The following is a 15,079-nucleotide window of genomic DNA, read 5'->3' on the forward strand; positions in this document are numbered from 1 at the left end:
ATAAGTTATAAACAATATAATTTATTAAAGACTAACAATACAAACATAAACGCAGTGCAATACTAAAACATAACACAGTGCAAACGAACCAAACCAACCACCCACAGATAACAGTACATACAATGCAAGCGTCGTCAGGCAGGCCGGGTCAATAACAATCGGGCAGGTAGGTACAGGGGGTCAGGCAGAGAATGGTCGGGGTCACAAGCCAGGGATGAAACAGGAGAAGTCAGCAGAGGTCCGGATCAGGCAGGGTCAGCAACGAATCAGTCAGACAGGGACAGGAACAGGAACAGGAATGCAGGTAACAAGATACAGGGCCCAGGAAAAACACACACCAAGGCAGAGACTGCAGGTCTGGCCATCCCTTAAATACACCTGCATGATCAGCTTCAGGTGTTTGGTTGGCTGCAGGGTTGAGTCTCTGATTGCCGGGAGCACCCGCTGGCCAGCCCTGGTACTGCAGCCCACAAAGCAGGTGAGTCCCACCATTACTGGCAAGTCCATTCCTGACAGTACCCCCCCCCTCAAGGAGCGGCCTCAGGACGCTCCAAACAGTCCTAGCTGGGTAAAATGTTCCACCGCCCGGGTCTGGTAACTGGCGGGATATCAAAGACTGGCACATCGGGCAGGACTCCGGGCAGCGGCACACCGGGCAGGACTCCGGGCAGCGGCACAGCGGCACACCAGGAGGGGCGACAGGCATCGGGCCCCCAGGCGGGGCGACAGGCATCGGGCTCCCAGGCGGAGCGACGGGCATCGGGCCCCCAGGCGGAGCGACAGGCATCGGGCTTCCAGGTGGGGAGACGGGCATCGGGCCCCCAGGCGGGGCGACGGGCATCGGGCCCCCAGGCGGGGCGACGGGCACCGGGCCCCCAGGCGGAGCGGCGGGCGCCGGGCCCCCAGGCGGGGAGACAGGCATCGGGCCCCCAGGAGGGGCGACAGGCATCGGGCCCCCAGGCGGAGCGACAGGCATCGGGCCCCCAGGCAGGGCGACGGGCGCCGGGCCCCCAGGCGGAGCGCCGGGCGCCGGGCCCTCAGGCGGGGCGGCAGGCACCGGGCCCCCAGGAGGGGCGGCAGACACTGGGCCCCCAGGCGGAGCGGTGGGCACCGGGTCATCAGGCACGACAACGGGCATCGGGTCACCAGGCATCAGGTCATTTGGCTCGCCAGTGGGCACCGCGTCATCTGGCAAGGCAGTGGGCACCGAGTCACCAGGCACGACAGTGGGCTCCGAGTCAACTGGCATAACCGCGGGCACTGGGTCAGACATTGGATCGTCTGGCTGGACAGCGGGCATCGGGTCACCAGGCATCAGGTCATTTGGCTCGACAGCGGGCACCGCGTCATCTGGCAAGGCAGTGGGCACCGAGTCAGACATTGGATCGTCTGGCTGGACAGCGGGCACCGGGTCATCAGGTACCAGATCGTCTGGCTCGACAGCAGGCACCGGGTCATCTGGCGCTGGATCGTCTGGCTCGACAGAGGGCATCGGGTCACCAGGCATGACCGCGGGCACTGGGTCATCAGGCATTGGATCGTCTGGCTTGACAGCGGGCATCGGGTCACCAGGTATGACAGTGGGCTCCGAGTCACCAGGCATGACCGCGGGCACTGGGTCAGACATTGGATCGTTTGGCTCGACAGCGGGCATCAGGTCACCAGGCATCAGGTCATTTGGCTCGACAGCGGGCACCGCGTCATCTGGCAAGGCAGTGGGCACCGAGTCACCAGGCACAACAGTGGACTCTGAGTCAATTGGCACGACAGCGAGCACCGGGTCATCTGGCGCTGGATCGTTTGGCTCGACAGCGGGCATCGGGTCACCAGGCATGACAGCAGACACTGGGTCATCAGGTACCGGATCATCTGGATCGACAGCGGGCACCGGGTCATCTGGCGCTGGATCGTCTGGCTCGACAGCGGGCATCGGGTCACCAGGCATGACAGCGGGCACTGGGTCATCAGGCATTGGATCGTCTGGCTCGACAGCGGGCATCGGGTCACCAGGTATGACCGCGGGCACTGGGTCATCAGGCATTGGATCGTCTGGCTCGACAGCGGGCATTGGGTCACCAGGCATGACAGTGGGCACCGGGTCATCAGGTACCGGATCGTCTGGCTCGACAGCAGGCACTGGGTCATCAGGCGTGATAGGATCATCAGGCTGGATCAGTTCATCAGGCTGGGTACAGACATCAGGCTCGGTACAGACATCAGGCTGGGTACAGACATCAGGCTGAGGTGCGGGTGCCGAGGCACCAGGCTGAACCACGGAAGGCAGGTTCTCAGATGGCAGGCTCACCGGTTTGGATACTGGCAGGATGGTACTGGTTGGAAAGAATTTCCGCTTTTTTCTGTTTTTAACTACTGGGGCACTGCAAGTAAACGCAGGTCTGCAAACGAATGGAGCAGCTGAGGACAGAGAAGAGCTGGAAGATGGAACAGAGGAGGGAGCAGTTGCTACAGAGGACTTCTTTACAGGGTTAAAGAAAGGATAGGTGCAGCGAGTGGGAGCAGAGGACTGGTATGTGGTAGTTAGAGTATACTGGGCAGTCACTGGGGGTGCTGTCGGGGATGCAGGAAGAGTGCCTTGAGTGGAGGAATGATGTTGTAAGCTGACTGAGGCTGGGTGCAACAAGTCTGACCATGTCTGCAGTATGGATTGAACAAAGCTCAGTTTACACAAAGCCTGTCTGGTCAATGACTGCACTGCGTTTATACAATCTCTTAGTATCTGTGGTGAACATGCAGAATAACGCTCCAGAAAGTAATCCACATCATCCTCAAATAACCATACCAGGGACTCTACCTGGTCGGCACTGAATGGCGGCAAAAATTCATCCCTGCATTCGGGGGTACCAGATGAAACCAACTCAGCACAAACCTGAATCAATGGCTGCACCTCAGAGAATTCTGTGCCCTGATCTACTAGGCAATGAGCAATCCGTATACATTCTAGTAGTTGATCCCGGGGATACTCCTTCAGAGTCTGATAAGCATATTCTCTGTCATCAAACACTAGCAGAGATAAATACACAACCTCATCCAGATCCATCCTTCCCAGCAACAAGCCAAGATGGCTTCCCTGTGCAGCCACTTCTGGTCAGGATTGGCCTTGGTGTAATGTCAGCGCTCCGGGGTGTGACCAGAGGTATGTGACTGACGCAGGGAAACGCAGGCTTCAGATAAGTTATAAACAATATAATTTATTAAAGACTAACAATACAAACATAAACGCAGTGCAATACTAAAACATAACACAGTGCAAACGAACCAAACCAAACCACCCACAGATAACAGTACATACAATGCAAGCGTCGTCAGGCAGGCCGGGTCAATAACAATCGGGCAGGTAGGTACAGGGGGTCAGGCAGAGAATGGTCGGGGTCACAAGCCAGGGATGAAACAGGAGAAGTCAGCAGAGGTCCGGATCAGGCAGGGTCAGCAACGAATCAGTCAGACAGGGACAGGAACAGGAATGCAGGTAACAAGATACAGGGCCCAGGAAAAACACACACCAAGGCAGAGACTGCAGGTCTGGCCATCCCTTAAATACACCTGCATGATCAGCTTCAGGTGTTTGGCTGGCTGCAGGGTTGAGTCTCTGATTGCTGGGAGCACCCGATGGCCAGCCCTGGTACTGCAGCCCACAAGGCAGGTGAGTCCCACCATTACTGGCAAGTCCATTCCTGACACATTGATACTGGGACATTTTCTACACCTGATGACCACAGTCCGGCTCTCCTAAAGTCTGAAGGACAGTAAACTGGCCCTTGTATATAAAGTTTTGAGACCCCTGATTTATAGTATATGGCATCACTGTAAGATAAGCATATTGTATATACTGTGACAGTAGGGCGATCTGTCACCCAGGATTCTCAACGAGGCAGGTTGAGGGGTTCCAGGCTAAGTGTTTGATACGGAGGAAAGTGGCTTTTCACTTTCCTCCTTTGTTTGTAAGGTCTGTTTTGGGATCTGGAGCCTGGAGATTTCAAAGAGATCTGGGAGGGATGAAATCTCCAATCCTGGGACCAGGTTTTGGGAATGGCCAGGAGACTGATTGCACAGGTGTGTGCAGGCCTTTAGAGAGAGTCAGGACCAGGGTTCTGGGCTCCACCCCGGCAGATAGGAGTCAGCAGGGCTCCACCCCGGCAGCTAGGAGTCAGGTGGGCTTCACCTAGGGGAGGTGGAAGCCAAAAGCAGCAAGGGGCTGCTAGAGACTAGCTGTGTGCTAGTGGCCAGCGGTGTACAAGAGCCGTGTCTTGAAGAAGTCTGCAGGAGGCAGACATCAAGCTGAGTATAAGCCAGGAGGCTGAATTTTGTTTTATGTGATGGTGGATACCCCTGCGTGGGAACCTCTTTATGTTATGGGACATTCTTTAAATAAAAGTGGGCTAAAAAGGCCCTGAAAAAGAAAGCGAGTTGCTGTGTGCGTTTAAAAGCTCTACCACGTTGAAGCGAGTTCCCACAATACACATACAACTGTACAATGTAAACATTTACCTGGCCTGATCGGGAGTTCACCAGGACCACAAATTCTTGAACATGTGTCAAAAGGGTTGTGAACTTCTTGTCTTCATAGTCAAATCTTTCTCCAAATACAATGGAACAGATGATATTGGAGACAGCCAGTCTTAGTACATGTGTAGGGTTTATTGGTTTATCTGTTATTACAAAAGGAGAACCATTTAGAATTTTCATCCCCAACATTAATATCCAGAATTTTAGAAAACAATTTCACCCTGAGAACCTTGGGTAAATACTAAGAAATTACACAAAGGTCTGGCATAAACCCGTTGAGGTTGATTTACTAAAGGAGTAGAGCATGTTTACTTTGCAAAGTGTATTATCACTTAGCTTAAAAATGAGATGAAGCTAGATGCAAATTCACTTGTGGACAGACTTTACTCCTTTAGTAAAACAAAGCTGATCTACAGCTCTCTTAACATTTCCTAGCCCAAGGCTTCAGTGTTACAACAAAATTGTGCCTGTCCACACACTGCATCAGAATATAGTGAACTCCTCTCAGTAAAAATGGCTTCATCTTGGTCTCCTACCCATGGGAGAACCCCCGCAAATGTGTTTTATCCAGTATTGACTTAATCATAGAGGCTTCTACAATTAAGTTACTACTGGGTGAAACATGTTAGGAGGATTCTCCCATGGGTAGGAGACCAAGATGAAGACATTTTTAACTAATAGGAGTTCACTATGTGCTGAGGCAGTGTGCAGACAGGTACCATTTTGTTGTAGTCCCTGATGTGTTTGATGAGGCAGTATTCAATCCGACCAGCACCTGCAAACATTGTACCCAGTTGGAAACCCAGTCTTTGGTAATGTCCATGGGTTACAGACTTCAGGGAGTCATTGCCAGTAAAGGATTCTAAACAAAATTTTAAAAATTAACATTTTATTTATGATTATATTCAATTGTCCAATTACTTTTGGTCCCTTGAAAAAGCAGAGATGGCTAATCTTGAGAGCTGTAATTCCTAAACCCTTCCTCCAATTTGGATGTACATACCCTCAAATTAAACCTGAGAGTATGCACTTTCAGCCCATATCCATTCTATAACTATAGCTTGAATATGGTTTGGTAAATACCTGAAAAGATCTAAAAGTGTGCCTGTGTCCAAATATATATGGACCTAGCTGTATTTACATAAAGCATAACATCAGTGTGTTATCATCTGATTTTTTTTACAGATCAATGGGGAAAATCATTTCAGGTTTCTTCTGTGATGCAGATGATAACCATATGATATTTTACTATAGTTCTGATTTTTTTAATTTTCTCCACAATAAGGCTATAGGGCCATTCATGATATGCAACTATAATCAGGCAAGCAAAAGAAAAAAATCTATGTAAAAAGACAATATACTGTATATAATATACTGTACATTGTTAACTAATATGACTTTCTATGATGTTTGCTTATGTTTTTTAGATATAGCAGGCATGCTAATTGTCTCCAAAAAGTCTATTCCAAAATGGTAACTGTGAATTAGAGGATGAGAGTGTTTTTAAAACTATACAGCCTGATCACTTCCCCACCCTCTTGTACATTAGCAATAGCCTGGTCATATCCCCGTATTCTTGTATATTAGGAGATGCACTGCAGTCGTCACATCACCAAGGGACATAACTAAGTTAGTGCCCTGAGAATCAGTGCCTACTGTGTGTTGCTGAAATTTAAGAGGCAGCTGTCAATTCCTAGAAAGCCAGAAATTACAAGGATGTCCCTTTACAGCCCACCATGAGGGCTCTAATGAAGGGAGTTCCCTTGAACCGTGTAAGTCGCTTTTGGATCCCGGAAGGCGCATTCCTGACGTTGGCCTCTGTTGGGTCTTTACATTCACTGTGCCATTAGGTGGTGGCTTTACATGCCCGATATACATATTTGTGAGTATGTTTTAGCTTTTCATACCATTAATAAACCCCCAAGGATAATGCACTAGGCTGGTACGGCCTATTTCTTTTAATCTTTAGCCCCTCATGAGTGCCCAGACTTTTTTTATAACACATCACATGCCAAGAGATATAATACAGGTAGCCATCATCATATTGGATCATACTGTTACACCAGCCTAGCAGTAAGGATCTATGGAAATGGTGTTAGATCTGAATAATTTGGATCGATAGATTGGGTTATTCCATGTACAATAAATGTGAGTTTAGTGTTACTATTGTTATAATTCAGTATTATCTCCACCTGCCTTTGATCTTCATAAATCTGTCCCTGAGACACCGAGCTTCCTCCTGGATTCTTTCCTCCACACTCCTCTTCCCCATTCCAAAATTTCTCAGTGTTGTCAGGGAAAATCGACGCATTGTCTTCCATCTCTCTCCATTGCTCATGATGACCCCTAAAAGATTTGAAAGGTTTTATACATATTGCTCTTAAAAATCCTTTAAATTTCAAACATTTTAAACAATGGCCTATTGACCCCCTCTATATTGCATGAATCCCACCAGGGACACTATCAGCATGGAGCTTGTGGATTTTCATTGTCTTTGCATGGGTCTCCTCTTATGATATGAAAACATAATAATAATTTAAGTGCAATGCTTCCAGTAAAGGTGACCTATTCTCCCTTTTGAGCTCACATTGACAAACATAGCAAGAAGATTTAGCTCCTGTGTTTGGAGATTCTTTGTGGAAATGTCACATGGCTAAGATCCAGAATGGTTTGGATTAACTGTCTCCCTCAAGAATTGGTCTGTATGTATGAGTGTAAGAGACATTAGACCATGAGTCCCTTTGGAAACAGGGACTTATGATAATAGCTCTATGTGATGATAATGTTGTCTGCTGAACCTGGAACTGAGCGGAAAGAATGGGAATATTGTACAAAACATAGAATTTACAAGTCACCTTTGAAAGTGTTCTGATTTATATCTCATGTTTGTGCTAGGTAATCATAGAGTTTATTACATTTAACAAAATAAAACAATCAAATTAACATCCCAGTTTACAGAAAACAGCCCCAAGAATAGAAAGCAGGGTTAGTTGCCAGGCAGGCTATTGTAAAACTTCCAGCAGTATAAACTGTACTTAGTGATGAAAATGATCAGATTTAAAGCTAATTTCTGTACAAGGGTTTCATCGGATTTACATAAGTTAACTGAATAAAACGTTCTATTTTACAGCACAATTGACAGAAAAAAGAAACAAAAGAAAGTTAGTTGGCAGGTAGGAGATTGTATAGTAAGGTCATCAGGGGCATATTTACCACAAGGCATTTGCCTAGGGCAGCATTTTTCAGGGGGGCATACCCCCCCGGAAGAAGGGACGGAAGAAGGGACACACGCAGCATAGGGACCAGGTGGGATCTGAGAAAGGCTACAGGCTGCTTTATTGTTCCCAGGGATGTCCAGAGCTGAAGAGGTGAGTGACTTCTCCCTCTCGCCGGGGTGGGCAGTGTATGGGGGGTGGTGATAGAGGAAGGCTCTCTTGGGTTGGAGTGGGGGGGACCGGGATGTTGTTGGTCAATGTCAGGCTCTCTTCATGGGGGAGGGGTGTGTTGGTCGGTGTCAAGGTCTCTCCATGGGTGAGGGGGGAGCACGAAACTTAAATATACCACTGAAGGTCATAAACAGTATTTACCAGAGTCTGGACAAACTGTAATTGCAGCCTTGTCACAAATGATATGTGCTAAATCCTTTCTAATAACAAAATACAAATATACAAGTCTAGGTTTTGACCTAAGATCAAACTACCAGAGACAAACAATATACAGTTTCCATAATTCCTGCTATGAGGAAAATAAAATAACAATCAGCTCGATGCCCAATAACCCTGTATTTTAAGGAACAGAAGGCTAATAAAATACAATAAATATCCTTAACAAAAAAAGCATATGCTATTTGATCCTATCAAATCATTATTTGTTTCTGTACTATAATAATTTGGTTGACAGATTGCAAAACCTCGTCTGAGAGAAATGTAGATGTATTTAGAAAAATCGGAACTAAGGGTTGCGTCTGCTGAAAATCATTGAACATTTCAATATACTTTCAACACACCTCTTAGGCCCTTTGATTGGTTATGTTCTGTAATTCTGTAAACTCCCTTTTCAGAGACAATAACAGATGGCTGTTTTTGCAGCTCAGAGATCTCGCTTACCATTGAAATTATAAGGGAACAAAATAAGTTATTCATGATGAATCTAATACATTTTATTGAGCATACTTTGTAGTGGATTGGAATTGAACTTTAAGTGCTTTTCATTTTTAATCCAGTTTATTTTACTGTTGCTAATTTTCTGTTTTGTAATATGTTTTCTGTAAAACAGCTATTTATAGGTTCGCCTTATAAAGAGTGAAAACAACCATCTCCTAGGAAACTCCTCAAAGCGAAGTTCCACCCAAAAATGGAAGCTCCGCTTGTTTACCTCCTCCCCCCTCCACTGCCAAATTTAGCACTTTTTTGGAGGGGAGCAGATACCTGGTTTTGGCCTTCCTCCTTCCTCCCACAGTCTTCTCGGACACTTCACAGGTCCTAGAAGACTGCCGGACCAATCAGAATACAGAGCATGACTCGCGCATGCGCAGTGGGCATCCAGCTATGAAGCCACAAGCTGTCACAGCCTGGTGCCCACAGTTGAGATGTCGGTGCCAGGGAGAGGAGAGGGAGAAAAGGCATGGAGAAGGTGAGCACATCGCTTGACCCTGGGACAGGTGAGTGTGTGTTTACTAAAAGTACACAGCTACAGTTTTTGTAGCTGTTGACTTTTAATAAACACAAAAATGACTGGAACTCCGCTTTAAACTTGCTGAAAAATTTCCTACAAGTACCTTGTATGAGATACACTTTTGAGGTGAGGGTGTTTTTGTGAGGACCATTTTTGGGTCCTAGGCTTTTCAAACCTGATAATGTTGAGGATGCTGGCTATCTGATGCATAATTAGTTGTTGTGTAGTGAGGTGTGCCTAAAACAAACAGTTACGAGAACAAGTGATTTCTTAACAGCTATCATTAGTTATGAAAGTAGTATACAACCAATGCCAACAATAATCTATTTTGGGATGAACTGGATTCACCATGACTTGTCCTGGCTAGTAGATCAGCACCAGTCAATGGGAATTCAGCCCCAAGCCAGTTTATTATGTTGTGTTTATTCTGGATCTGATCCCAAGACTCTACCTAAGCCCTGAAGAAGGGGAAAGTTACATATCCACAAACATGTTATCTATAACTACATTCCTAATAAAGACTTTTAGCAAATTAATTAATTGCGCAACTGTTTGTAACAGGCACGCCTAAGTACACAACCACTATTGATCCCACTTTTTAATTCATAATTTATGAACTGTGCGTATATTTGACTCTTTAGGTTCCTGCATAATCAAGAACAGGGAGATGACTCTCTGCCTTTCATTTTCAGGGAGATATTGTTTTATAATTGGTCACAGTAAATCTTATAGGGCCCACAAGCATCAGGCCCTTTTCACATGGGGTGGAATCCACTAGTTCAGCAAGGAATCTGTCTGCTGATCCCCCGCTGAGCAGAGCGGAGTGGAGCAGGCAAGTAACAGGTCCATGTCCACACCACTTATGAAGAAGAAGACAGACACAGCCTACTCTGCTGTACGGGCAGTTGGGTGCAAATGGACCGGAAGTCCATTTACACCTGACTACCCTCCGATCCACCCAGATGGAGGGAAATAGATGTCCTTCCATTTTTTTTTAGTGGATCAGATTGTAGGTAGCTGGGTGTAAAAACAGAAGTCTGTTTACATTTGCAGCTCCATAGAGGGGAATGGAGGGTCTGATCATGTCCACCAGAAAAAGGGGACCTTAGTGTTTTGGTGTCTAATCCATGATGCTTCCATGATGAATGTTTAGGATTGAATAGCGTGCACCTTTAATAGCATTGATACCACATCTGCATTACAATAAATACAGTTAGTCTCTAATGAATACATATGAAACAAAATTAAGGATAATTATTTTGTTTTTAGAATCTTACCGAAATCCTTAAAGAATAATTCTATTAGATCCATTTCCCCTCTTTCACTGAACACATCACTGCGATCAACCAGAGCCTCCTTCACAGCATCATAGCCAATTAGCATGACTGCTCGATTGTTGGCCAGGTAGACTGTATAAACAGGTCCATACTTTTCACCAAGCTGTTGATAGAGATTTGAGGTTTTTTATCAGAATTCTTCAGGTTCAAGAAGAGGTAGGAAAGGAAGAAGTTGACCTAATGTGCTTCTGTCTACCAACTATCTTGATGTGTTTGGCTGGTCACAGGCAAGAATATATTTTACAAGAGCAAGACATGGCTTTTCTAACATTTGGTCCCACATTCAGCTTATTGAGAGTACTGACAATGGGGCCTCTTTCTCACTCAGAACAGTCAGCAGACAGCACAGGGCTTCTACTGTATCCCTACTGCAGGGTGAACATTGAGAAGACAGGGTGGGGTGTCTGACTGTCCTGGGACATGATCAAAAAGACCTAGATGTTCAGAAGCAGATACTGCAGGCAATGGAAGTAAAAACAATGATGTGGGGAAAAACAGTGACATTAGGGCTGGTTTATTGAAATATCACGACTGACATTTCTATACAGTTCTATTAACCGCAGCGGTGTTATGATGCGGGATTTTGCACTGCATGTCACAAGCACACAAATTATTTCCCAGCACACCTTACCAGCCAGCCTGCAAAACAATCAAACTGATCCTGAAAAAGAAGCCACTTTAAAACAGAAGGTTTTATGTGCACATATTTGCAAGCTGCAGTGCCCAAGTCAAGGCTCCTCTGCATACTGCAGTCTTAATTCTATATTTGTTTGAGTCTCCTTAGTAGGAGCACATATAGCAATGGATAGATTAAAGGTAGGTGTGCCTGGAGGGAGCCCACCCCTCCTTAAAGACACAGTGGGTGCATGTGACACCCAGCAATAGCACAATGGCAGATGACTGCAAAGGCTAGTTATGGGTTGGGGTGGTTGCCACTTTTTTGTACAGTGTTTTGCATTGCAACCCGCTGCACTAAAAAAGGACTGAGTTGACACAAAAGAAAACAAGACATTTTAGCTATGTCTATGCATTAGGGGTGCACTTGAAATGACTGCCTACATAGCCTCAAAGCATCTGTTGTGAACAAGTCCATATTCCCTGGCTGACTGATCCCTGCTCTGATTTGCCAGCAGTGTGAATAGCATATATCCCAATTGCTGATCGATTGTTTTTTGCTTTTATTAGAAAGTCAGGGAAGGACAGTAATCCAAGAAAACAAGCGGTTGATTTACTAAAACTGGAGAGTGCAAACTTTTGTGCAGTTCTGACAGAAACCAATCAGCTTCCAGGTTTTATTGCCAAAGGTTAATTGAACAAGCGGAAGTTAGAAGCTGATTGGCTACCATGCACAACTGCAGCAGAGTTTGCTCTCTCCAGTTTTAATAAATCAACCCCAAATTCCAAGGCACTTACGATTTACCACTCTTCTTTATTTTGGTAGAAATTCCAAAGACTAAAAATAATTACGACACATCCAGCCAATGAACATTTTTCATGCAAAGTGCACACATTTTCAAGGCATTTGGATCTCTTAAGGATTATTTTAAAGGGGGAATTCCCTGGCTGGTATTTAAAACATGGCACCTTAACAATAAACTGACAATACATAAGCACCATACTAGCAAATGTGGTAACTGGTTGCTATGGGTAAGCTGTCAAACTTTCATATCTTCCTAACCCTTCCATGTCCGCCAAAAGCAGAGGGCTTCTTTTGTAGTGGCAAGTCTATGGCTGTTCTCAATGTCCCTTGTGAGACCAGGTGGAGGAAAGAGCTGTGTTGCAGCTTGGTTATTGCTAGAGCACTGAAAGAAATGAATTTTTTTATGGTTTGGGAGTACTTTCTTCTTTTTCTGCCTATTTCACCATCATTTTTGTAAAAATGTGACTCATAGACTGGAATATGTAGCAGCTTAGATTGCAATTTTTGACATTATGAGAGATTTCTTCCTAGAATACAAGAAGAGAGCATTGTTTTAGAATAATCAGAATGATTATTTTTACCTTCACCAGAGACTTTGGCAATTCAGTGGTACTAATCTGCAGAATATTCCCCAGAAGTGGCAGAGGAGTGGGTCCTGGTGGCAAGTCCTTCTTCTTTACATTCATCCACCATTTAATGAGGTAAATCAGTAGAGTCACCCCAGAAGCGAGAAGAAGTGTTGCTGCCACATTCACCGCCATCCTGACAATTCTCTCTGTGTATTGTCTCTAAACCACGAACTGCTGTATTTATTTGTGAGATGAAATTTGACAATATTCCAACTATCGTTTGATGACTGAGGTAGGGCGTGTTGGAGTTTGGTCTAGTTAAAAGCATGTTGCATAACAGATTATAAAGATTTCCTAAGGTTTACTTACCCTGCTGGTTTTTAAATGTCATGCGAATGTGATATCTATGAAATAAACTTTTCGTGTTAAATTATTCAGGAGTAAACCAGCATAAAATGGATGGGGTTTTAATCAACTATTTTGTATTTATCATAACTATTGTGTATCTGGAGCCCTGAGTTATACTTCATCCAAAGCCTTCTCAAGAGTTCATTGACCAAACATAGATAATATTACTCAGAAAAGCTCAAAATAAACTAAAGTCCTGTGTGACAGTCTACAAAATACAGAGATTGATAAAGGTACAACATTTTGGCATCTTGGAATTCTTGCACTTGGAGTTAGCCTTGGCATCTCCAGTGAAAAACTTACATCACACCCAAAGCATGTTGTATTTATCCTTAAATATTCTGGTACAATAAAAAGGAACAATTGTAATATTTATTGCAAAGGAAATTCTTAAAATAATTTAAAAATACTATTTGTCAGCCTTAACTTACCTGCTCATAACACAGCTTCTACATCACCAAACTGACATCTCCATCGTTAGTTCCTGCTCCCAGCATCTGTTCATTTTTGTCTAATTTTTTTCATTTCCTGCTCCCCATCAGCTTCCATCCCCCGCCCCTCGCCAAGGATTAGCCCTCATCATCCCGTCCATCACCAGTTCCTGACCATATACGTCTTCATCTTGGTCTCTTTTCAGTGCCCTCCATCAGCTACCACCTCCCATTGTCCTCTATTGTGCCCTCCTTCATCAGTTCCCATCCACCACACCTCTTCATCTTTGTCTCCATTTCTAGCTCTCTGCCCTACCCCACCATCAACTCTTGCTTTCTTCTTCGCAAAGCTCTGTAAACCCATATATATATATAATATACTATTTTTAAGAAACCATATTCAATTCAAGTAAAGATGTGCACACATACTGTATGTCAGTGGAATTGCAGCAATGGATAATGAAGCAATGGGCATAAAGATTTGGTTCTCCTGGAATCATATTGAAAAGAAAGCAATCAAACAGGTTGGATATTTTTCAAACATTCAAACATTATAACTTGAATTATTTTTTCCCTCAAACATTTTGTATTGTAACACTGTTTTGACTGTATTAAATTCCCCCCAAAAAATATGTTAAAAACAATTGTGTCGTTGCAGGAAGAATTGTGATGCCATAGAAGGGTAGTAGGATGTCACAGTCAATATATAATTTCATAGTAGGCACTGTGATGTCATAATTAGTATGTGATGTCATGGTTAAAATTAATGTAAAGTCTATCTTATTGAGAAGAAGGTGTTGAGCCACCTTAAAACATTTCAAAGGTTTTACCTTTTGGTGGAGACTTTGTAGTTACAGGATCTCTATAGTTGCTCTTTAAGGATTCTTAAGTCGCAGTAATTTATATGATGTTGCAGCCAGTATTGCGATGTCAGCAATTACTGTGATGTTCAAGGCAATATTGTGCTATGCCGCATAGAGTAATTTATAAAAATGTTTACATGCCATGCATATAATTTTAATTAGGTTGCAATAAAATAAAAAAAAAAAACCCTTACCAAAACAACAAAAGCCCCAAAAATGAGAGAAAAATTAATTAAAAGCAATTATGCAAAATTGGTGTGAGTGGTGTGTGTCAAGCTTAAAGTGTATATAAAGTGTATGCAAACCTGTGACAGAGGAAGGCTCTGTCACCGTGAGAATATAGGAAAATGTGATCTAGGTTTAGCACTATCCTAGTCAGTTGCTAGGATGTGTATAGTTAGGTAAAGCATAGCTGTGTTTCTTTGCTTACCAGAGAGGCAGTCAGGTAAATTCAGAGTGGTATTCTGCATAACAGAATGCTGGAATTGATTAGTTAGGTTTGTTCATGCTGTTCTGGTGCTATTGGAGTTTGAGTTCTGCCTTCAGGAAGCTATGAGAGCCTTCCCATGTGTATCAGCTAGGCAAATAAACAGCATGAATATGGATACAGCCCTGGCAAATTGCAGGGGAAATCAGTCCCACCACATGCTGGGAGTGGGTTTTATATTCTGAGAGCACATGGGTTCAGTGTCTTTCCCAGGAGTGGATTGCACCAGCCAGGCTGGAGGCAGGCTGCCCTGCTCAGCACTTGCTGCCATGTGGCCTCAGGCGGGTCTACCTGAAGGCCTGAAGTTAGAGAGAGTGACCCTAGTTCTTCAGTAAGCTGACTGAGGGGAGTTGTCCACCAAAACTC

General features: G+C 44.6%; 1 protein-coding gene across 1 annotated transcript in view; it reads right to left on the minus strand.

Annotated features, from left to right (window-relative positions):
* LOC149437898 (cytochrome P450 2H2-like) overlaps window positions 1-12,718 on the minus strand; it is a 31,805-nt gene extending 19,087 nt beyond the window's left edge. Inside the window, exons 1-4 of the mRNA XM_089660498.1 lie at window positions 12,537-12,718; window positions 10,476-10,638; window positions 6,721-6,870; window positions 4,507-4,667 (exon numbers count right to left, since the gene is read on the minus strand). Coding sequence (XP_089516624.1) covers window positions 4,507-4,667; window positions 6,721-6,870; window positions 10,476-10,638; window positions 12,537-12,716 — 654 coding nt within the window. The 5' untranslated portion in view covers window positions 12,717-12,718. The remainder of the gene's footprint in view (window positions 1-4,506; window positions 4,668-6,720; window positions 6,871-10,475; window positions 10,639-12,536) is intronic.
* Window positions 12,719-15,079: the final 2,361 nt, after the last annotated feature.

Source organism: Staurois parvus, unplaced genomic scaffold (assembly GCF_062004578.1).
Source record: "Staurois parvus isolate SC_StPar_1 unplaced genomic scaffold, SC_StPar_1.0 ptg001249l, whole genome shotgun sequence".
In the NCBI taxonomy this organism is placed as follows: domain Eukaryota; kingdom Metazoa; phylum Chordata; class Amphibia; order Anura; family Ranidae; genus Staurois; species Staurois parvus.